General features: G+C 43.0%; 1 protein-coding gene across 2 annotated transcripts in view; it reads left to right on the top strand.

The window, feature by feature from the left end:
• The first annotated feature begins 1,338 nt into the window (after positions 1-1,338).
• Positions 1,339-24,872, top strand: part of MROH7 (maestro heat like repeat family member 7) — a 60,377-nt gene continuing 36,843 nt past the window's right edge. For both annotated transcript variants that reach the window (XM_039239214.1, XM_039239208.1), the window contains exons 1-3: positions 1,339-1,506; positions 10,738-10,772; positions 11,561-12,833. In XM_039239214.1, the coding sequence (XP_039095145.1) occupies positions 11,636-12,833 (1,198 nt within the window). In that variant the 5' untranslated portion in view covers positions 1,339-1,506; positions 10,738-10,772; positions 11,561-11,635. The remainder of the gene's footprint in view (positions 1,507-10,737; positions 10,773-11,560; positions 12,834-24,872) is intronic.

The following is a 24,872-nucleotide window of genomic DNA, read 5'->3' as shown; positions in this document are numbered from 1 at the left end:
CAGACACCCAAGAGCTTGGACGTGACCTTGGGGGCAGTAGGAGACATTGAAGGTGTGGGAATGAGTTGTCAGGGAGGCTGCAGGATGGTGGTGGCTTTAGCCCACGGGAGAGCTGGCCCTATGTGACATGATTTACAAGTCTGGCCAAAACCTGGGCTTCCAATGACGAGGACCTGAGCCAGAGTGGGATTGGGTGCGGAGTTGGTTTTGGAGACAAAGTTGGAAGGACAATTTGGTTAATTGAGTGCCTGAGGCCAGGGGAGGAAAGAGGGAATCAGAGGTGATACTTGGCAGCTGGAGATCGGGTGGGGGGCTCCTGGGACAAGATGAGAGTTACTGCCGGAGGAAGACTCTGCTGAGGAGGAAAACTTGGCTGTGTTGGTAGGTAGGCCACGTGGAAGAGGCAGGTGGGTGGGAGCTTTAGACGGCACAGGCCTCTGCGGCAGCAGGTGGGTGTTCAGGGCCAGGAGAAGGTAGGACATCGGGGTGGAAGGCAGCAGGGTGGGGGCAGAAGAGGGAGATCTGAAGTGGACAGGAGGGAATTCTCCGCAGAGCGCTGAGGCACCCGAGGTGGGGACTTCAGGTGATGAGGTGGATTTCCAGGTCAGATTTAATGGCCCCAGGTAGATGGGAATACAGCTTAGTGGATAGCTCTACTACAGCTTTTTAAGTGGTACCCAGTGAAGTTTTTCTATGTAGTCACAGGTAATCTTAATCTTAATCAGCTTAGTTTTCTTTAGCAAGACAATAGTTTCTCTATTTTCTTATCCTGGAATCTAAGTTTCATGGTCTGGGTCTCCAGGCCCAGCCCTTATCCCTGCCCTGTCCACACTGTTATCTGTGCGTTGGGTGAGGAGGCAGGGTGGAGTAGGGAAAAGATAAGGGACTTGCACAGTGTCCTAGCTCTTAACCTTGGGCCAGGATTTTTCCTCTGTGGGTCTGTTTCCTCCACATGGACTGCCTGGTTCCAAAGCCCTTTGCATACACCCTGCTACCCACAGGCTTCCCTCTCAGGCCTGCTGTGCCCCAGACCTGCGATGTTCCTCAGAACCAGGCTGTCACCCCAAGATAAACAAAGGTGTAAGATCGTATGGTGAGGGGTTTTTATGGGGAGGCTTGAATCCTGGGCAAGGAACTTGGTCTTCATTTGAGTAAGGTCATTTCTAGGCAGTGGTTGAAGGTCATTCTTTGAAAGGATAGCTCCCTGCTTCTATCTACTGTGTAGCATGAGCAGGGGCCTCATTGGCTGGGAACTCCTGAGTCATGGTGACCTCACAAAGACCATAACATGGGCCTGGGCTGGGGGGAGACTAGGTAAGCTGAGGGCTGGCTCTGGGAAAGTCCCAGGGGTGGGGGCATCCTCCACAGCCTGCACAAGGCAGTTACCACCTTGACCCCACCCCCCAGTAAAGGTCTTTCCCCTCTGGCTGTAATTCCACAGTTTGAACTTCCTATCTTTGGCTTAAAGCTGAATTTTCTGTTACCATGTGGATGCCCCAAGTGGAGGTAACACATTGAACTTTACATCAGCAGCTCAAGTCTCCTGGAGAAAGAGTTTAGGCCTGTTCTCAGAGCGTGGCAGGTGGGAGTTGGGGGAGGTGAGAGGGAAAATAATGAGAAGACCCAGGAAGAAATGCCATAGGTGGGGTGGTGGGGTGGGGGGTGGCGGGGGAAGAATGCAGAGAACCTGGAAGCCAGACTTGGTCTTTATCTCAAGTCCCCCTAGCTTATCCTCACCCAGGGGGAGGAAGAGATGATGAAGACGAGCATTTATTGAGGTACTATTGGGGACCAGGTGCTGTGATTGTCACTACGTACATTATCCATTTTATTCCCTCCACTAATCTTGTGGATTGAATATTTAGATCGATACTCAGCGTGTTCAGACTACTGCCCACGCTCACACCACTGGTGAGAGACAGAGTGGGGTTCAAGTTCAGGTTTAGCTGACCACGAAGCCCTGGATTTGTGTATGATAGCTGGGCATTAGGAGGGTTGTGTTGTTTTCATTGGACTTTCCTTCTAGGGTTGGGGCTTCAGTGGCAGAGGGAATGGAGAATGGGAAACAGGAAGATGTGGCTTCACGGAGTGATTCATGCCTCAAAAATCTCTGGGGTGTTGTAGAACAAGCTGTCAGTGGAGAGGACCTGGATTTGACTTCTGGCTGCCATTTTCTGGGGCTTTCCAAATATTACTTTAGATTCTTGAATAACTTGACTGAACACGCAAGTAAGTGAAGATAATGATACCTATCTTGAAGAGTTGTCACCCACCCACCCATCCATCCATCCATCCTTCCATTCCCTCACTCCATGAGCGTTTCTAAACCTCCCCTGTGTGCTAGGCACTGTGCCACATGCTGGGAAAACAAGAATAACAAGATAGCCAGAGACTGACCACCCTCATATTTTAAAGTAGAGACATATGAGTAAACAGGGTGATCATATGAGGAGGGCACTTCACCCATATTTGATAGTCCCAGGAAGGCTTCCTAAGCTGGCATCTAAAATGTTAGATGTTAGGGATGCCTGGGGGGCTCAGTCGGTTAAGTGTCCAACTTCACCTCAGGTCATGATCTCACAGTTCGTAACTTTGAGCCCCACAGTGGGCTCTGTGCTGACAGCTTAGAGCCTGGAGCCTGCTTTGGATTCTATGTCTCCCTCTCTCTCTGCCCCTCACCTGCTCTCTCTCTCTCTCTCTCTCTCTCTCTCTCAAAAACAGACATCAAACAAAAAAAATTTTGTTAATGTTAGATTCTAGCCAGGGGAAGTGATGGAGGTTTAGTTTGGTAGTCCTGGGGAAGCTGACAGGAAGAGGAAAGAATATTTACAAAGCCTTAAGTCAAGAAAGAAGTCAACATATTTGAGGCACTGGCAGAAGTTGAGAGTGGTCCAAGTAGGGGGTGGGGAAGGGAATGTATATATCTGGAGAGATGGAGGGGCCAGCCCTGTGGGCTGAGCGTCCTGGTAAAAGAAACACAGATGAGGATATCTCCACCAGTGGTCTGCCTACCAGCTGTGTGATAATCAGTCTGGGGAGAGATGATGGGGGAGAGCTTGATAAAAGTCTAATTCCTCAGCCCCCTCAGAGGTACAAAGCGGGGGCCCAGACATCTATCTTATAAAAAATATAAGTTTACATACATCCCATCATCTGAAAACCTGTGAGAAGTCACAGAGGGACTTAACAGGGGAATGGGATGGTTTGATTCGCATGCATTTTTCCTTTGTCTGAGAATATCTATCTATCTCATTCCTGAAGGATAATTTTGCCAGATATAGAATTTGTGGTTGACAGTTTTTTCTTTCAGCACGGGAAAAATGTGTGCAACTTCTTTCTGGCCTCCATGGTTTCAGATGAGAAATCCTCTGTCATTCGAATTGGTGTTTTCTGATAGATAATGCTTTCTGGTTGCTTTTAAATTGCTTTTCATTGTTTTTAGTTTTCAGGAGCTTAATCATGAGGTGTTTGATGTGAATTTCTTTGGGTTTATCCTGTTTGTGGCTTTCTCAGCTCTCTAAGTTGGTGTGCTTATGTCTTTCACTGAGTTTGGAAAGTTTTCAGCTGTTACTTCATTGAATATTTTCAGAATTCTCTCTTCATCTGGAACTCTGATGACAATAATGTTAGATATTTTGTTTTGTACCAGGTCCGTGAGGCTCTGTTCATTTTCCTTAGTCCATTATCTATGTTGTTCAGGTTAAGTAAATTTTACTGATCTGTCCTCAAGTTCACTGATTCTATCCTTTGTCACCTTCACTCTCTTATTGAGCTCATCCAGCAACTTAAAATGTTTTCAGTTGTACCTTTAAAATAGCTTCTATTTTAATTTCAATTATTGTATTTTCATAACTTCTATTTCTTTGCTGAGATTTTCTAGTTTTTAATTTGCTTCAGGAGGATTGGTAATTGCCTGTTGAAGCAATTTTAAATGGAATTTTTAAGTGTTTATTTATTTTGAGAAAGAGAGAGAGTAGGAGAGGGGCAGAAGAGAGAAGGGGAGAGAGAATCCCCAAGCAGGCTCCACGCTGTCAGCATAGAGCCCAACATGGGGCTCGATTTCACGAACAGCAATATCATGACCGGAGCCCAAATCAAGAGTTGGATGCTCAACTGACTGAGCCACCCAGGTGCCCCTGAAGCATTTTTATAACAACTGCTTTACAGTTATCACAAATGCCAACATCTGATTCATCTCAGTGTTGGCATTAGTTATCTTTTCTCGAGATGAGATTTTCCTAATGTTTGGTATGATGAGTAATTTTTGATTATGTCTTTGACATTTTGGATGTTTTGTTAAAAGACTTTTGGTCCTCCTCAAACCTTTTATTTTAGCTGGCAATCAACCTGTTAGGGTTTAGAAGGTAGCTTCTGGCCTGTTTTTATGGACTGTAGTTCTACTGACAGTTTTCAGAACCTTGGTATGCTTTGTTGTTCTGGCATTGCTGGGGCTCTTGTTCATTCCTGGTGATGCTGCCCACAGGGGGAAGAAGGTGCTTCTCTTGGCAGCCACCTACTGTCCCTGAGAGGCCGGGAGCTGTGGGACCTGGTATAGTCTCTGCCACTGGGTGGAGAGCCCAGAGATACAGGGCTCTGCCAAAACTTCTCCTGCAGGTGAATTGGCCTGCCACTGCCCTGGATGTAGAATGGGGATTAGGGCTCCCCACTGGGGGCCCATCTCTGTTGGGTTTCCCTTTTCGTAGCCTTTAGGCCAGAGAGAACAAGCTTTTCTTCCTCTGCACGTGTGTTGCAGGCCTCTCTGGTGCCCAGTCTGGGATATATGGGAGATAAAAAGAAAACCCTGGGGAACACACCTGGTGTCATCCCTCAAGTCCTGAGGTTCATAGCTAGTCCATTGCTTTCTTCCTAGCTTTCAGAGTCTTCTTATGGTTCTCAGTTGAATCATTTCCGGGATATTTAGTTGTGTTTGGAAAGGAGGAATAGGGAACAATGAGTCTATACCCTCTTGCAGGTGACATGCATTAGAAAAAATTGTGGTACAATATATGTAGCATAACTTTTACTATTAGTGACATTGAATACCTTCATAATGTTGTGCAACAGCCATCACTATCTAGTTCCAGAACATTTTTGTCACTCCAAAAGGTAAGCCTGTCGCCAGTAAGCAGTCACTTTCCATTCTCCTCTTTCTTCAGTCCCTGGCAACCTCTTTCTGTCTGCTTTAATCTGCTTTTAGTCTCTCCAGATTTGATTATTCTAGATATTTCATGTAAATGGAGTCATATAATATGTGGCTTTTGTTTCTGACCTCTTTCACGTCACATAATATTTTCAGTTTATCCTTGTTTAGCAAGTATTAGCACGAGACTGTTTTTTATGGCTGAGTAATATTCCATTGTATAGATATACCACATTTTGTGTATCCATTCACCAGTTCATGGACAGTTGGGTTGTTTCCACCTTTGGCTCTTGTGGATGTGCTATCATGAACATTTTTCCACAAGTTTTCGTTAGAACAGCACGTGTCAATTCTTTTGAGTATGTGGTAGGAGTGAGAGAATTGCTGGATCAGATGGTAATTCTGTTTAACTTCTTGCACTACCACCAAGTTGGTTTTTACAAAGGCTGCACCATTTTACATTCCTATCAGCAGTGTCTGAGGGTGTCAATTTTCTATGTCCTTGCCAACACTTGTTATTTTCTTTAAAAAAAAATTTTAAACTTAAAAAAAAAAAGGTAATCTCTATGCCCAATGTGAGGCTTGACCTCACAACCCTGAGATTGAGAGTCACATGCTCCACTGACTGAGACAGCCAGGCACCACTTGTTATTTTCCACTTAAAAAAATTATAATGGGTAGAAAATGATATCTCATCATAGTTTCGATTTGCATTTTCCTAATGGCTAGTGATATTTTTATATGTTGTTAAACATTTGTATATCTTCTTTGCCCATTTTTAAATTGGATTGCTTGTCTTTTTGTTGTTAACTTGTAAGAGTTCTTTATGTATTCTGTATAGACTCATCAAAAATATTTTCTCCCATTCTGTAAGTTTCCTTTTCACTTCTTGATGGTGTCTTTTAACATTTTCTTAATTAAAAATTTTTTAATGTTTATTTATTTTTGAGAGACAGAGAGTGACAGAGAACAATCAGGGAGGGGCAGAGAAAGAGGGAGACACAGAATTTGAAGCAGGCTCCAGACTCCAAGGTGTCAGCACAGAGCCTGATGTGGGGCTCAAACCTGTGAGCAGCAAGATCATGACCTGAGCCCAAGTCAGATGCCTAATGTACTGAGCCATCCAAGTGCCCCTTAACATTTTTTTTAAAGGTTTATTTTATTATTTTGAGAGAAAGAGAGCACAAGCAGGGGAAGGACAGAGAGAAGGAGAGAGAATCCCAAGCAGGCTCTCTGCACTGTCACTGTGGACCCCAATGTGGGGCTTGAACTAGCAAACCAAGAGATCATGACCCTAGCCTAAACCAAGAGTCAGATGCTTAACTGACTGAGCCACCCAGGTGCCCCAAAGGTATCTTTTGATGCACAAGTTTTTTATTTTGATGAGGTCTAATTTTTCTTTTGTTGCTTGTGCTTTTGGTGTCATATCTAAGAAACCATTGCCAGATCCAAGGTCATGAAGATTTACCCCTATGATATTGTCTAAGAGTTTTCTTATTTTAGCGTTTATATTTAGGTCTTTAATCCTTTTTGAGTTAATTTTCATATATGTTGTGAGGTAAGGGTCCAACCTCATTCTTTTGCATGTTGAGCTTAGTTGTCCCACCCCCATTTGTTGAGGAGACTATATTCTACTTTGATTGAATGGAACTAGCATCCTTGTCAAAAATTAATTGACCATATGAGACACCTGGGTGACTCAGTCAGTTGAGCGTCCAACTTCAGCTCAGGTCATGATCTCAAGGTTCATGAGTTTGAATCCCACATCAGGTTTTCTGCTGTCAGCACAGAGCCTGCTTTGGATCCTCTGTCCTCCTCTCTCTCTGCCCCTCCCTCACTTGTGCTGTCTCTGTCTCTGTCTCTCTCTCTGTCTCTCAAAATAAATGAATAAACTTAAGGAAATTAATTGACCATAGATGCATGGGTTTATTTCTAGACTCTCAAGTCTATTCCATTTGCCTGTATGTCTATCCTTATGTCAGTGCCACACCGTTAAATGCAGTGTTTTTTTGTTTTTTTTCTTTTTACTTTTATTTCCATTTATTTTATGCAGAATTTACTTCCAGGCCATAAGTTTTTGTTTCTTCAGTTTCTTCTGAGATATCTTTCTTCTGTGCAACTTCCTCTTTTGGTTTAGGAACAATCTGCTCCTTTTCAATAAGGATTATCCCAGTGTAGCAGGGAGAGCTCATGTATGGATTAATCCCACTGTGAGCCCTGTAAGTTCTACGGCACATCTTGGAGGCTTTGTTCATCTGGATGTGCTCGATGATGAGAGAATCTCCATCTAAACCCTTAAGTTCAGCATTACTCTGCATTTTTAAGCATGTGCAGTAAAAATTCAGCACTTGTTTTGGGCCACTGACCCTGTGTCCAGCCCCACTGTTTGGCCTGGGCATACCTCCCAAGTCTACTATTGTAGCTACCAAATGGCACACATTGCTTCTGCAAAGTGACATCTTTCAGATACTTGGTGGCTTTTTGGATACGCATACCCTTGATGGCCTGAGTAGTTTCATGTATGTTCTTAAAGTGAACACAAAGATTTAAACTTTTTTTTTAATTTTTTAAATGTTTATTTAGTTTTTTTGAGAGAGAGAGACACAGAGTGTGAGTGGGGGAGGATCAGAGAGAGAGAAAGAAGCACAGAATCTGAAGCAGGCTCCAGATTCTGAACTAGCTGTCAGCACAGAGCCCGACACGGGGCTTGAACCCATGGACCGTGAGATCATGACCTGAGCTGAAGTCGGCCGCTTTACCGACTGAGCCACCCAGGCACCCCTCAACTTCTTGATTTATGTGGTTTTGTGGGTTTTCTGGGCCAAGTGAAGAGTGAACCATTTTCAGAGATCACCTCAGGCCTCTCTCGAGTGCAGTTTTAAAGATATTTTAGGGGCGCCTGGGTGGCTTAGTCGGTTAAGCGTCCGACTTTCGCTTAGGTCATGATCTCGCGGTTCGTGGGTTCGAGCCCCGCGTCGGGCTCTGTGCTGACAGCCAGCTCAGAGCCTGGAGCCTGTTTCAGAGTCTGTCACTCCCTCTCTCCCTGACCCTCCCCTGCTCACGCTGTCTCTCTCTCTCTCCTAGAAATAAAACATTAAAAAAAAATTAAAAAAAAAAGATATTTTAGCTCAATTTGGAAAATGGTTTGTTGGGGGTAGTCCTTGGATACAGGAGCCCTTGTTTCAAGTGCAATTCCAAGACCCAGCCTTAGGCAATGGAAGCTGCACTAGGGTCTGGCAATGGAGGTGGAGATATGGGGTGGTATTTGGAAACTTTTCTGGAGCCAGAAGTGGCAGAACTTGGCCAAAATTGGATGTGGCAAGTGAGAGTAATCAAGGATGATATTTCTGGCTGTAGCAGTGCCAGTTCCTGGAATTGGAAGAGAATAGGAAGGTCTGATTTAGGGAAAAGACAGCAAGCTCTGTTTTTGATTCTCTAGGTGTGAGGTGCCCCAGTGTCAGATGTGTGTATGCACATGTATGTGTGTGAGTGCATACTCATGATTGTCTAACATATTCCAGGCCCATGCATCTAATAAACATGTTCTCAGTGAGGAACTGGAAGAGCCACTGGTAGTTATACCTGCTGAGGGTTCCAACCACCCTTCAAGTTCTAGAAGTGTTCAATAAGAAAGGATGGGAATCAGCCAATGATTCTCTCTGTCTTAGACAGGATTCACTAGTTGTTTTATGGCTGTCTTCTGCCCTCCCTACTTGGGACCCCAGGGCTTGGAAGCAAAGGCCAATAGGTAGCCTATGGCTGTTGAGTCAGTAGTGAGCTCCTTTGGTTGCCCTATGTCCCACCCAAGCCCCACAAAAACCCCACTCTTCTGAATGCACAACATCCCTTTGGTGGAGGGTGAGGCATGGGCTTGCCCCAGTCACTGGCAGGCAGCTCTGAAGACTCACCTGTCTGTTGCAGGATGAAGGAAAAAGATGAGGACACAGGAGAAAGTGGGAGGGATCTGTTCTTTTCTCATGGAAGAGGGATGGTCAGCCAGGGTTGAGACTGGTAGCTTTCTGCCCAGTGACCTGGTATTTGTATATTGTATATCTCCTGTGCCAGGGGGGTAGAGGTTACTCTTTTCCACAACCCAAACCACTTAGGCCTTCCAAAATCCTACTCTCAGCCTCATAGGCTACACTTGATGCATATTTTTCCAGATTGAAAATGCCTCTTTAATTAACTATGGTATGTGTGTGTATGCACACACACACACACACACACACAAGCATGCACGCAGGTGGGAGGGGTGGTGAAGGGAAGATTTTGTAAGGCTCTTCTTTAAGTAAAAGAAGAGAAAAGTGTGAACATGGAATTAAGTGCAGGACCCTTAGAAAGAGACTCTGCAAGCAAGGACCTCTGAAGTTTTAAATTTCATTAGCTTCAAGGTAAAATCCCCTCTGGTGCTGATGGTAAGTGAACACTTCCTGCTTTTGAGGCAGGATGCAAAGCTGGACATGAACTGCTTGCTTGGAATGAAGGCAGCTCCCACTGGGCTCTGAGCACCTGACTCCTCTCTGCCCACAGTGCCTGGCAAAGAGTAACAGAAGGGTAGCCATCATTTAGAGAAGACCTTAGGTAGTCCATATGTTCTGTGCCAGGCACTGAAACTGCAGCCACTGAGGGTGGCAGGCTTTATGCTTCCCATGTTAGACAATGGCAGGATGAGGGGTGGGGGGCGGGGATGTCTCTTGCCCAAGTTCACCCCGACTAGAAGAAGATGAAGTGGGATTTGAACCCAAAACTTTATGACTCCAAATCTCTGGTCTTTCCAAAGCCAAGCTATAAAGATGAACAGCAAAATGTGTAGAGTGAGTAAATGATGAGTTAGTGTATGAATGAATAAGAAATAAGTGGGTGAAAAAATGAGCAAGTGAAAGAATAAATAAGTGAGTAAAGAAGAAATAAAGAGATGAAGTAACAAACATATTCATTGAACAGTGACTATGTGCCAGGCGCTGTGTTAGACGCTTAGAGATCTTGCTGCCTAGTGTGGAAACCTGCGTGAAGTGGAGCAGATACCATGGGAACTTACAGGTGGACCTTACATGTCTGGGGGATATGGAAGGCTCTTAGGCTGAAATGTGAAGGGAGAAAACATAGGTACTGGCCAGGGGAAGAAGCCTGGAGAAAGGTATGCCCAACCTTTGGAAGTCCCAGACCTAACCTGGGAGCCTGGCTTTTTGGAGAAACACAGAAGAGTCGAAGGGTAGTGGAGTGGAATGGGGAAGGGAGTTTGGGGGGCAAGAAAAGTGAAAGGGGAGGACACAGAAGGGCCTTTTAGGTCCTGCTGAGGATTGGAGAGGCTGTCCTGAGGACGATGGAAAGCCGTAGAGGAGTTGGGTAGATGGGTGGCATAAAGCTATGGTCTTGGCTTCCCTGAGGGTCGGTAGGATTGGTGACCTTCCTCTCCTTGACCTCCACTTCCTTAAGTATATAATGGAACCTTAATATCTAACTTCCAGGACTCTGTGTGCGTGTGTGTGTGTGTGTAGTGGGATTTGGTTAGCAGGTGTGCCTGGCCCGTAGACTTTTCTCAGAAAGCATTGAGAAAACATATTTCACCTGATTCAGTCTTCTGTGTCTCCTCCCAGGGATCCACTTCTGCGTAAGAACACCATGAATGCAGGTGAGCCGTCCCAGTGTGTCCCACAGGGAGAGGAGCCCAAGTGTGGAAGTGGGGTTGGGCAGGGGCACCGGGGGGCTCACCCGGCAGGCAGATTGCTGGGGTGAGGCGGGCTTGGTTTTGAGGATTGCCCCAGCTTCTCCATGTGGCCTGCCTCACCCAAAACAGGCAAACTGTCAAAGGCAGTGGGCAGCTCCACCAGGACCACTGTGAGAATCTAGTGTCACAGCCATTTGCAGAGTAGTTCTAGAAATTTAGGCTGGAAGTAGGGTCACCCGTAAGGAGGCTCCTCCTTCCCCTTTCCTACCTTTGCGGGGTGAGGCCTTATTTGTCTAGTATTTGTGGACTCTTGCTGTGTACCTGGCCTGTGCTAGATACTGGGGACGTCCCAGGGACTAAGAGAAGCACAGTTCTTGCCGCCTCTAGCAGAGGCTAGAGCACTAAATGGGTCATTGGAATAAAGTAGAATGAATATTTTGCTGGGAGGAGTGTGCTTGGCAAAGGCTAGTGGGACGAGGTTCCAAGCCAAGGGAACTGTATTTGTTAAGGGCCGATAGCTGAGAGGGAGCAGGGTGCAGTCAGAGAAACCCAGAGGATACGGCTGGCACTGAGAGCACGAGGAGGAGAGCTGTGTAGACAGGACTGGGACTGTAAAGGTGGAGTGGGCGTGGTCATGAAGGACCTGGGAAGTCACACAAGGGCCTTCATCCTAAGGACGGGGGAGCCATAAGAAGATTTCAAGCATGGCTTAAAAGGTGAAGCCTGGCTGAATTTGCTTTTCTGCCTCTCAGGAGCACTGCAGGGAGCTCGACAGTTGGCCTTTAGAGAGAAGAGGGCAGTGGCATTGAGAGACCTTCAAACTAGGCATGGCTCTGAGTCCAGGGGCCGGTCTGGTCCTCTGTGAAAGCTTGAAGACGTCCAGTCTCAGCCTAGCTGAGGCTCCAGATTCAGGCTCCAGCACTACCTGTGGGCCCCACACAGACATGGGCCTTGTTCCTCTTTTGAACCCACCCTTGGATCCTGGCTCAGCTCTTGTTCCAGACCTTAATTCAACTCTGAGTCCTGTCTCAGAGGAGGCCCCTGGCCTGGTGTCTGGTAACACCCTCAGGCCTGGGGACAGCCAGATGGTGCCCCTAGTCTCCCTCCAGATCACCACTTCCCACTCTGATGAAGCCCTGGGCCTGAATTCAAATCACATCTCAAGACTTGACTCACAAGAGGCCCTTGGTCCAGCCTCAAACCTTGCTCTGAGCCCCAGCTCTACTGAGGCCCAGGGCCTGCACTCAGGGAACTCTGGGCTCAATTCTGAGAAGGCTTTCAACTCTCTCTCAAGCAAGAGTTTTAATTTGGGTCAGAGCAACTCCAACCCTTCCGGGACTGAAGCAAACCCATTTCTAAGGCCCTGTTCAAGAGAAGCCCTGGAGGTGGGCCGCTGCGTCTCCAGGTCAGGCTCCAAAGCTCTCCTTATTCCAGCCTCAAATTCTTCTCTGGGCTCTGACTCCAACCAGCTACACAGCATGGGCTCAAGAGACACCTCCAAGCTGGACCTGAACGTGGCTCCAGGTTCCTGTGGGATCCTGATCCCGGACGCCAATGAGACCTTCACTGTGGTTTCACATAACATCTCTGGGTCTGCCTCAAAAGGAGCCTTTGGTACAGCCTGGAACACAAGTTCCAAGGGAATCATCAATGTGCCTTCGCACGGCAACCCCAGGTCTGACCTGAACATGACCATCACGCAAGCCTCATGCTTGACCCTGATGCCTGGCTCCAGCGACAGTCTCAGCCTGCATTCCAGCATCCGTGGACCCAACTCCACCCTTTCTCCGCCTTCATGTATGACCCTGATCCTGGGCTCCAATGAGACTCTCAGCCTGGGCTCCAGCCTCATTTTCAGTGACACCTCTACGCTGACACTGAGCAGCCAGCAGGACTATTTTGAGGACAACAGCATCCATGCCGCACCCTTGGAGAAGAACCTGGGGAGCTGGAGCGAGATGGCTGACACTGAGACGGGCCAGTTCCCGCTGGGGAACACCACAGCCTTCCAAAGCATCCTGGAGGGTGAGTATGGCAAGGTGGAGGGCCCCAGAGAGGCCACTTCCCTGGAAGAATTGTGCTTAACCGACTCAGCCACCCAGGTGCCCCTCCTGGAAGAATTTTGTATTCAGACTTGTAGGGCAGGGAACTGGGGGGAGGAGAGGAGAGAGGCAGGGAACAGCATACAATGGACAACATGCACTGTATTAATTACACACGAGGGATCCAGTACTCAGCCTTTGCTAGCTGTGCGACTTGGGACAAACTACTTTCTCTGAGCGTCTATTTCCTTAACTGTAATATCTCCATGTCATGATATTTTTATTATGTCCAAACCATGTGTCAAATAACTAACCATACATTTCTTTTGAAATGTATGCCTTTTTCTTTCTAGTTAAATTTCAGACCTGGCTTCTCAGGTTACTAAGTCTGACCAGTGGAGGGGTGCCTGGATGGCTCAGTTGGCTGAAGGTCCGACCTCAACTCAGGTCATGATTTCATGGTTTGTGAGTTCGAGGCCTGCATTGGGTTCTGTGCTGACAGCTCAAAGCCTGGAGCCTTCTTCAGATTCTCTGTCTCCCTCCCACTTTGCCCCTCCCCTGGTTGCATGCTGTCTCTCTCTCTCTTTCAAAAATAAATAACATTAAAAAACGAAAAGTTTGACCAGTGGAGCAGGCAGGCTCTAGGCTCAGCTCACCTCTGTTGAGTGATGTTCCAACTTGAGCAAAGCCTTGAAATCCTGTCTGGAGCCTGTGCCTCATGTGTGATATGCAGGAGTTCTAGAAATTAATCCCTTATCAAAATTTAATGTTGTAAAGATCTTTTTCCACTTATTTATATCTCCAAATATTTTTGTTTGTTCATGAACCAATTCCATATTGCGACTTTTTAAAAAATACCACAGCTTTGTAAGTACATATTTATAAAGATACAATATGTATCTGGTAGGGGGAGAATTCCTCTTTGAAGTTCTTCTCAAAATTATTCTGAGGACAATAGCATCCACACTCTTCCCTGAAGGCTATTAATGTTTACTTGTTTTTGAGAAAGAGAGACAGAGTGTGAGTGGGGGAGGGTCAGAGAGAGAGGGAGACACAGAATCTGAAGCAGGCTCCAGGCTCTGAGCTATCAGCACAGAGCCTGATGTGGGGCTCGAACCCATGAACCTCAAGATCATGACCTGAACTCAAGTTGGGCGCTTAACCAACTGAACCACCCAGGCGCCCCTACAGATACCACATCTTCTTAATCCATTCATCAATGGTTGGACATTTGGGCTCTTTCCGTAATTTGGCTATTGTTGACAGCACTGCTATAAACATTGGGGTGCCTGTGACCCTTCCAATCAGCATTTTTGTATCCTTTGTATAAATTCCTTGTAGTGCAATTGCTAGATTGTAGGGTAGCTCTATTTTTATTTATTTATTTATTTATTTATTTATTTATTTATTTATTTTTGAGGAAACTGCACACTGTTTTCCAGAGTGGCTGCACCAGTTAGCATCCCCACCAACAGTGCAAGAGGATTCGCCTTTCTCCACATCCTCACTGTTGTTTCCTGTGTTGTTAATTTTAGCCATTCTGACCAGTGCGAGGTGGTATTTCATTGTCGTTTTGATTTATATTTTCCTGATGATGAGTGATGTTGAACATCTTTTTCATTTGTCTGTTTGCCATCTGGATGTCTTCTTTGGAAAAGTGTCTGTTCTTGCCTTCTGCTCATTTCTTCACTGGATTATTTGTTCTTTGGGTGTTGAGTTTGGTAAGTTCATTTTTTCTGTACTTATTTTGAGAGAGACAGAGACAACATGAGTGGGGGAGGGGCAGAGAGAAAAGAAGAGAGAGAATCTCAAGCAAGCTCTGCACTGTCAGCACAGAGCCTGATGTGGGGCTCAAACTCACAAACCACGAGGTCACGACCTGAGCCAAAACCAAGAGTCAGACACTTAACCAACTGAGCTACCCAGACTCCCCAAATTTAAGTTCTTTATAGATTTTAGATACTAACCCTTTATCCAATATGTAATTTGCAAATATCTTCTCCCACTCTGTGTCAATTGTCTGTCAGTTTTGTTGATTGATTCCTTTGCTGTGCAGAAGCATATCTTGATGAGGTCCCAAGAGTTTATTTTTGCTTTTATTTCCCTGCCTCTGGAGACTTCTCAAGTTAAGAAGTTGCTGTGGCTGAGGCCAAAGAGGTTGCTGCCTATTTTCTCCTGTAGAATTTTGATGGTGTCTTGTCTCACATGTAGGTCTTTCATTCATTTTGAGTTTATTTTTGTGTATGGTGTGAGAAAGTGGTCCAGATTCATTCTTCTGCATACTGCTGTCCAGTTCTCCCTGCACCATTTGTTAAAGAGACTGTCTTTTTTCCATTGGATACTCTTTCCTGCTTTGTTGAAAATTAGTTGGCCATGTATTTGTGGGTCCATTTTTGGGTTCTCTATTCTATTCCATAGATCTATGTGTCTGTTTTTGTGCCAGGACCATACTGTCTTGATGATTACAGCTTTGTAATACAGCTTGAAGTCCCAAATTGTGATGCCATCAGCTTTGGTTTTCTTTTTCAACATTCCTTTAGCTATTTGGAGTCTTTTGTGGTTCCATACAAATTTTAGAATTGTTTGTTCTAGCTCTATGAAGAATGCTGGTGTTATTTTGATAGGGATTACATTAAATATGTAGTTTGCTTTGGGTAGTATCAATATTTTAACAATATTTGTTCTTTCTATCCATGTGCATGGAATGTTTTTCCATTTCTTTGTGTCTTCTTCAATTTCTCTCATAAGCTTTGTATTGTTTTCAGCATGTATCGTTTTCAGATGCTTAACCTCTTTGGTTAGGTTTATTCCTAGGTGTTTTATGGTTTTTGGCGCACTTGTAAACAGGACCGATTCCTTGATATCTCTTTCCGTTGCTTCATTATTGGTGTATAGAAATGCAACTGATTTTATATCCTGCAACTTTGCTGAATTCATGTATCAGCCCCACCAGGGTTTTTTGTTTGTTTGTTTGTTTTTGTGGAGTCTTTGAGTTTTCCATGTCGAGTATCATATCATCTGCGAAGAGTGAAAGTTTGACTTCTTTGCCATTTTGGTTGCCTTTTTTTCATTTTGTTGTCTAATTGCTGAGGCTAAGACTTCCAACACTGTTAAACAGCATTGGTGAGAGTGGACATCTCTGTTGTATTCCTGATCTCAGAAGGAAAGCTCTCAGTTTTCCCCATTGAGGATGGTATTAGCTGTGGGTCTTTCATATATGACTTTTATGATGTTAAGGTATATTCCTTCTATCTCTATTTTCTTGAGGATTTTTATTAAGAAAGAATGCTGTATTTTGTCAAATGCTTTTTCTGCATCCATTGACAGGATCATATGGTTCTTATCCTTCTGTTAATGTGATGTATCACATTGACTGATTTGCGAATATTGAACCAGCCCTGCAGCCCAGGAATGAATCCCACTTGATTATGGTGAATAATTTTTTTTAATGTACTGTTGAATTTAATATGCTAGTATCTTGTTGAAAAATTTTGCATCCATGTTCATCAGGGATATTGGCCTGTAATTCTTTTTAGTGGAGTCTTTGATTTTAGAATCAAGGTAATGCTGGCTTCATATAATGAGTTTGGAAGCTTTCCTTCCATTTCTATTTTTTGGAACAGTTTGAGAGGAATAGATATTAACTATACTTTAAATGTCTGGTAGAATTCCCCTGGGAAGCCATCTAGCCCTGGACTCTTATTTGTTGGGAGATTTTTGATAACTGACTCAATTTTTTTTTTTTTTTTTTTTTTTTTTTTTTTTTTTTTTTTTTTTTTTTTTTTTTTTTTTTTTTTTTTTTTTTTTTTTTTTTTTTTTTTTTNTTTTTTTTTTTTTTTTTTTTTTTTTTTTTTTTTTTTTTTTTTTTTTTTTTTTTTTTTTTTTTTTGCTGGTTATGGCTGTGTTCAAAAGTTCCATTTCTCCCCATTTGAGTTTTGGTAGTATGTGAGTGTCTAGAAATGTGTCCATTTCTTCCAGATTGTCCAGTTTGTTGGCATATAATTTTTCATAGTATTCTCATATAATTGTTTGTATTGTGGTGTTGGTTGTGATCTCTCCTCTTTCATTCATTATTTTATCTATTTGAGTCCTCTTTCCTTTTTGAGAAGTCTGGCTATGGGTTTATCAATTTTGTTTATTCTTTCAAAAAAACAGCTCTCTTAGTTTCATTAGTCTGTTCTGTTCTGGGTTTTTTGGTTTTGTTTTGTTTTGGATTCTATATCACTTATTTCTGCTCTAATCTTTTTTTTGCTATTTAAATTTTTTTAATGTTTATTTTTGAGAGACAGACAGACAGGCAGGCAGAACATGAGCGGGGGTTGGGGGGAGGGTGGCGGAGAGAGAGGGAGACACAGAATCTGAAGCGGACTCCTGGCTCTGAGCTGTCAGCACAGAGCCTGATGCAGGGCTTGAACTCACAAGCTGTGAGATCACAACCTGAGCTGAAGTCAGATGCTTAACCAACTGAACCACCTAGGCACCCCAATTTCTGCTCGAATCTTTATTATTTCTCTTCTTCTGCAGGTTTTGGGCTTTATTTGCTGTTCCTTTTCTAACTCCTTTATGTGTGAGGTTTGGGACCTTCCTTGATTCTTGAGAGAGGCCTGAATTGCAATGTGTTTTCCTCTTAGGACTACCTTTGCTACATCCCAAAGGGTTTGGACTATTGTGTTTTCATTTGCTTCCATGTATTTTTTAAATTTCTTCTTTAATTTCTTGGTTAATCCATTCATTCTTTAGTACAGTGTTCTTTAGCCTCCATGTATTGGGAGGCTTTCCAAAGTTTTTCTTGTGATTGATTTCAAGTTTCATAGTGTTGTGATCTGAAAATCTGCATGGTATGACCTCAAGCTTTTTGTACCTGTTGGAGCTGTTTTCTGACCCATTATGTGATCCATTTTGAAGACTGTTCATGTGCACTGAAGAAGAATGTATATTCTGCTGCTTTAGAATGTTTATTTATTTTTGAGTGGGTGGGGCAGACAGAGGATTTGAAGCAGGCTCTGTGCGGACAGCAGAGATGTATTCTGTTGCGTTAGGATGAAATGTTCAGAATATATGTTAAGTCCATCTGGTCCAATGTGTCGTTCAGAGCCATTGTTTCCTTATTGATTTTCTGCCTAGATGATCTGTCAATTGCTGTAAGTGGAGTATTAAAGTCTCCTACAATTATGGTATTATTATCAATAGGTTTGCTTATGTTTGTGATTAATTGATTTATATATTTGAGTGTTTCATGTTGGGGGCATAAATATTTACAATTGTTAGCTCTTCTTGATGGATAGACCTCTTAATTATGATATAATGCCCCTCTTCATCTCTTGTTATAGTCTTTGTCTTAAAATCTAGTTTGTCTGATGTAAGTATGGCTACTCCTGCTTTCTTTTGACATCCATTAGCATGATAGATTGTTCTCCATCCCCTTACTTTCAATCTGCAGGTGTCCTCAGGTCTAAAATGAGTCTCTTGTAGGTAACATATATATATATATATGTATACATTAGGTATATATGTAACGTATATATGTATATGTAACATATATATATCTATATATCTATATAGATATATAGATATATGTTTATCTGTTCTGATACCCTATGTCTTTGGTTGGGGCATTTAGTCCATTTACATTCAGAGTGATTATTGAAAGATATGAATTTAGTGCTATTGTGTTATGTGTAGATTTCATATTTGTGGTGATGTTTCTGGTCCTTTGTAGTCTTTGCTGCTTTCCACTCAGAGTACCCCTTAGGATCACCTGCAGGGCTGGTTTAGTGGTCATGAACTCCTTTAGTTTTTGTTTGTCTGGGAAAGTATTTCTCCTTCTATTCTGAATGATAGCTTTGCTGGATAAAAAATTCTTGGCTGCATATTTTTTCCATTCGGCACATTGGATATTTCCTGCCACTCTCTCTGGCCAGCCAAATTTCAGTGGACAGGTTTGCTACTAACCTTATCTGTCTACTCTTGTAGGTTAAGGCCAATTTGTCCCTAGCTGCTTTCAGAATTCTCTCTTTGTCTTTGTATTTTGCCAGTATCACTATGATATGTTGTGGTGTTGACTTGTTTTTTTTGTTGATTTTGAAGGGAGTTCTCTGTGCCTCTTGGACCTGGATGCTGTTTCCTTCCCCAGAGTAGGGAAGTTCTTAGCTATAATTTGTTCAAATAAACCTTCCGCCCCTTTCTCTCACTCTTCTTCTTCTAGGACTCCTCTGATAGGGATATTGTTTCATTTCAGGGAATCACTTAGTTGTCTAATTCTCCCCTTGTGATCTGGTAGTTTCCTTTCCCTCTTTTTTCAGCTTCATTATTTTCTATAATTTTTATCTTCTATTTCACCTATTTTCTCCTCTGCTTCTTCCATCCTCACTGTCACTGTATCTAGTTTATTTTGCATCTCAGTTATAGCATTTTAAAATTCATTCTGACTAGATCTTAGGTGTTTGATCTTTGCAGCAAAGGTTTCTCTGGTGTCTTCTATGCTTTATTCAAGCCCATCTATTAGTTTTTTGACTGTTACTCTAAATTCTTCTTCAGATATATTATTTGTTTATTTTTTCAGCAATTTTCTGGCTGTGATTCCTTCTTGACTTTCTTTTGGGGAGAATTCCTCAGTTTTGTCATTTTGGCTAAGTTTCTGTCTTTTGCATGTTTTAAAAAGCTTGTTATGTGTTCTGCACCTGTGAATACTACTATATTCAAATGGGTTCATACACTGTCCAGGGCCTGGTGCTTCAGAAAGTGTTTTTGGTATATGTTGCATGCACTCTTTTGTTGCATTTTGGCTGCTCTACCCCACTGGTCAGTCCTCAGCAGAGCCCCTCCTTGCATGTAGTTGCAGTGTTTTGACCTTCAACAAGGTGTGCTTTGATTTGTTCATTGAAGTAACCCTGGGGGAAAAAAGGAAAGGGGTGGGAGGCTGATTCCATAAAAAAGAGAAAAACGAAAGGGGAGAAAAGAAAACCAAAAAGAGAATTAAAAGAGCTATAAGGCTAAATATGGAGAAAGAGACAGGAGAATAATAGGTGGAAACAAAGAGAATAGGTGGAAAAAGAGTAGAATAAAAATGTCTGGTCAAAAGAAATTATATATTTATAATTTGACCAAAAACAAATCAGAAACTATGAGTCTAATTCCCAAAGAAAAAATGAAGAGGGAAGAAAGAAAAGAAGAAAAGAAAACAGAACAGTTGTCTGTTGGTGCCTGGGTCCCATGGCTGTGCTGGTCTGGAGTAAACTCTTGCTGCCTTGAGTTAGTGAGTCTGGCTCCAGTAGATAAACACTTACCAGGCACAGAAGGGCAGGGTTTGGTGCAAGCAGGTCTGCCTCCACTGGGGGCCCCCATGCTGCTTTCTGGAGTCCCACCATGTGGGTGTTGAGGGGGAAATGGTAACACCCTAATCTCTCCTGCCTGAACCATGCTGCTCAGGCTGCCCTCACTGGGGCAGATGGCTTGCCTCTGCTTCATGGTTCTCCCCCACTTCTCAGGCGCTCAGCTGAGATTCAAAACCCCAAGTCTTAAAGGGCCCTGCACCGCGCAGCTCCTCCTCTTTGTTCCAGAGTAGAGCCACCCCGCCCTTCTGATAAAGGCCTTTGGGTGGCACCTGCAGAGTTTTTTTAAATCTGTGCGGAGGCAATGAACTCTGTTCCCAAAGTACTCTAGGAAGGGACTGTTCTCTCCCAGTGTGCCCCTGCGATTCCTACACCACGCTATGTGCTCCAGGGCCCGCTCCCTCCTCCCCGGGGGCATGCACTGTGGCTCCCAGCTTTGCTTCAGAGAAAGTCCTGCACTTCTGAACCTCTGAGTTTCAGCTCCTAAGGCTGTTTGCAAAAACAAACAAAAAATGGCATTCTCCATATTTCAATTTCCCCAGTCCATGTTACAGAGAGGTTTTCCTCTTGTGCTACCTCGATGCTGCACTTTCACAGCCCCTCTTTCTTTTTTTTCCCTTTTGTCTCTCTGCAGAAAGGGTTCCCTCCCCTCCATGCCTATACCTTTATATCTCTCCCAACTCACATACATGCACCTCCATCCTGCCAAGCTGTCTCCCTCCAACTGTGGAGATCCTTCTGCCACTCTGCAGATCAATTTCCTGGGTGTTCCAAGTGATCTGACTTCAATATAGCTGTGTTTGAGAGACGAGGAAAATCCTTCTCCGCTATCTTAACTCCCTTCATCATATCTTATTTTCTAATGTAATTCCTATTTTGAATATTGATGATGCTGATGATACAGAGGAAATTTACCCAGGTTGTTTTTTTCTTTAACCAGCTTCATTGAGATATAATGTACATAACCATAAAATGTGTCTACTTAAAGTATACAACTTAGTGGTTTAAAATACACATGGTGTTATGCAGCCATGACCACAACCAATTTTAGAACATTTTCATCACCCCACAAAGGAACCCTAGGCCCCTTAGATGTCATTCCCAACCCATGACCCCCAGCCCTAGTGAACCACCAATCTACTTTCTGTCTCTGTAGATTTGCCTATTTTGGACACTTCATATAAATGGAATCATACAATGTGTAGTCCTTTGTTATTGGCTTCTCCCACTAAGCCCAATGGCCTCAAAGCCCATTCATATTGTAGCATGGATCAGTAGTACTTCATTCCTCATTATGACTGAATAATATTTCACTGTATGGATATATACCACCTTTTGTTTATCTATTCATCAGTTGATGGCTATTTGGGTTGTTTCTGCTTTTGGGCTGTTTTGAATAATACTGCTCTGAACATTCATGTATAAATTTTTATATGGCTATGTTTTCATTTCCTTTTGGTATACACCGAGAAGTAGGATTGCTAGGTCATATGGTAACTCTGTGTTTAAGTGTATAATTCGGCAGCATTAGTCACATTCACAGTATTGTACAACAACTACCACTATCTAGTTCCACAACTTTTTGTTACTCCAAACAGAAGCTCGTACTATAAAGCAACAGCCCCCTTGCCTTTCTCCCTAGGCTCCAGTGAACTCTAATCTATTTTCTTTCTCTGTGAATTTGTCAACTCTAGATATATCATGGAAGTGGAATCATATAATATCTGTCCTTTGGTGTCTGGTGTATTTCACTTATCATAATGTTCATCCATGCTGTAGCATGTATCAGTACTTCATTTCCTTTTATGGTTGAATACTATTTCAAATGTGTATTACATTTATTTGTCCATGTTTACCCAGGGATGGGCACTTGGGTGTTTCCACATCTTGACTATTGTGACTAAGGCTGTTAGAAACACCAGCGTGCAAATATGTTTGAATCATTCTTTAAAAATTTTTTTTAATGTTTTATTTACTTCTGAGAGAGAGAGAGAGAGAGAGAGAGAGAGATACAGCATGAGCAGGAGAGGATCAGAGAGAGAGGGAGATACCGAATCTGAAGCAGGCTCCAGGCTCTGAGCTGTCAACACAGAGCTCACATGGGGCTTGAACCCATGAACCGTGAGATCATGACCTGAGCCAAGGTCGGATGCTCAACCGACTGAGCCACCCAGGTGCCCCTAAATCATTATTTTCAGTTCCTTTAGATATATACCTAGCAGTGGAATTGCTGGATCACATGATAGTTCTATGTTTAGCTTTTTGAGGAACTGCTAAACTATTTCCCAAAGCAGCTGTACTATTTTGCATTTCCACCAACGATGTACAAGGGTTCCGATTTCTGCACTCCCCTTGCCAACACTTGTTATATTTTAGAAACATTTTTATAATAGGCATCCTAAAGGCTCTAAAGTGGTATCTCATCATGATTTTGGTTTGCATTTCCCTAATGACTACTGATTTTGAGCATTTTTCACATGCTTATTGGCCATTTGTATATCTTCTTGAGAAAAACATCAATTCAAATCCTTTGCCCATTTTCAAATTTGGTTGTGTTTTGTTGTTGAGTTTTAGAAGTTCTTATATATTTTGTGGCTATTACTTCCTTATCAGATATGTCATTTGCAAATATTCTCTCCCATTCTGTGCGATGCCTTTTCACTTTCTTGGTAGTGCCCTTTGATGCACAAAAACTTTAAATTTTGACGAAGTCCAATTTGTTTACTTTTTCTTTTATTGTCTGTTCTTTTGGTGTCATAGTTATGAAATTATTGCCATATCCGGTGTCATAAAGGTTTCCTCCTAGGCCTTCTTCAAAAAGTTTTGTAGTTTTAAATGCTTTTAAGCTTAGTCTGTTGAAAGGTTCCTTACCCCATCAAAAGTTCTTGGCACCTTTGTCAAAAATCAATTGACCACATATATGAGGGTTTATTTCTGGGATCTCTATTTTATTCCATTGGTCTGTATGTCTGTCCTTATGCCCACACCACACTGTCTGGGTTACTAGAGCTTTGTAGTAAGTTTTGAAATCGGAAAGTATGAGTCCAGTAACTTTGTTTCCAAGATTGTTTTGGCCATTTAGGGTCAATCTTTGCTTTATAATAGGAACATTTTGTTCATTTGCATTTTATTTTATTTTTTTTAAATAAAAAAAAATTTTTTTTTAATGTTTTATTTATTTCTAGGAGAGAGAGAGAGAGACAGCATGAGCAGAGGAGGGTCAGAGAGAGAGGGAGTCACAGACTGAAACAGGCTCCAGGCTCTGAGCCGGCAGTCAGCACAGAGCCCGACGCGGGGCTCGAACCCACAAACCGCGAGATCATGACCTAAGTGAAAGTCAGATGCTTAACCAACTAAGCCACCCAGGCGCCCCATGTTCATTTGCATTTTAAAGACAACATATTTTCAAATTGTATTAGCCTTTTAAAGATTTTTCCAAGATGGGGCACTTGGGTGGCTCAGGCAATTAAGTGTCGGGCATCAGACCAGGTCATGATCTCACAGTTCATGAGTTCGAGCCCCATGTCAGGCTCTGTGCTGACAGCTCAGGGCCTGGAGCCTGCCTCAGATTCCGTGTCTCCCTCTCTCTCTGCCCCTCCCTCCCTCACACTCTGTCTTTCTCTCAAAAATAAATAAACATTAAAAAAAACTTTTCCAAGATATATTATATGTATCAGTAAAATATGTAAAGTGTACTTCTAAAAGTGTACAGCTTGATGCATTGTTACATCTGTATGCATCTTGGTAACTATCACACAGATCCAAGACACAGATCTTTTTTTTCTGCAGCCCAGAACCTTCCTTTGTGATCTTTTCCATTCAATACCCATTCTTCTTGGGCAGGGTTTCTCAACTCTGCTGTTATTAACATTTTGTGTTAGAGGATTCTCTGTTGTGTGGATGTTGGTGTGGGGGGTCTGCTCTATGTGTTGTAAGATATATCCCTGGTCTCTGTCCAGGAGATGCTAGTGACACTACCACCTTTTTATAATAAATGTTATGTGTAGAGGGACTTCAAAACTATGTAACTATTCCATCCTTCATCAAACTTTCCATTTATTCATGTACTTGCTTATATCAGTATAGACTCATGGTTTCTTAGGTTTTTCAGTGAACTATAATCTGTTGCTACCATTATGAACTGTGATACTCCTCTTGTCCCCACTTTGGTCAATGGGATCCTATTTAAGCAAGCTTTTGTGTCTCTCTGACATGCCTCCATCATTCTTAGAGCTCTCTTCCTTATTTTCCAGCACACACTTCTAAAAGTGTACAGCTTGATGAATTGTTACATCTGTATGCATCTTGGTAACTATCACACAGATCAAGACACAGATCTTTTTTTTTTTTTTGCAGCCCAGAACCTTCCTTTGTGATCTTTTCCATTCAATACCCATTCTTCTGGGGCAGGGTTTGTTCTGTACTTTCCTGCCCAAGTCCCAGACTCAGCCATTTATCCAAGGAGCCTTGTTCTTTCCCGTGGAAAATGGTACCTAGAAGACAAGATCTTTGAGCAAGATGTGTTCACTACTATTGGTGACTCTGCTTCTCCTTATTGGCTCCATCCTCCAGAAGCCTCTAGTGGCCAAGGTGGCCCTGAACGACGTTCCACGCACTTAAAGGCCCTCAAAAAGAGAGAGACCATTCTCTTTTGGGTTCCCCTCAGTGTTCTTTTTTTTTTTTTTAATGTT

This window comes from Hyaena hyaena, unplaced genomic scaffold (genome assembly GCF_003009895.1).
Source record: "Hyaena hyaena isolate Hyena2069 unplaced genomic scaffold, ASM300989v1 scaffold_5, whole genome shotgun sequence".
Lineage (NCBI taxonomy): Eukaryota > Metazoa > Chordata > Mammalia > Carnivora > Hyaenidae > Hyaena > Hyaena hyaena.
Note: the sequence above shows the minus strand (reverse complement) of the source record. Positions and strands in the feature narration are given on the sequence as shown.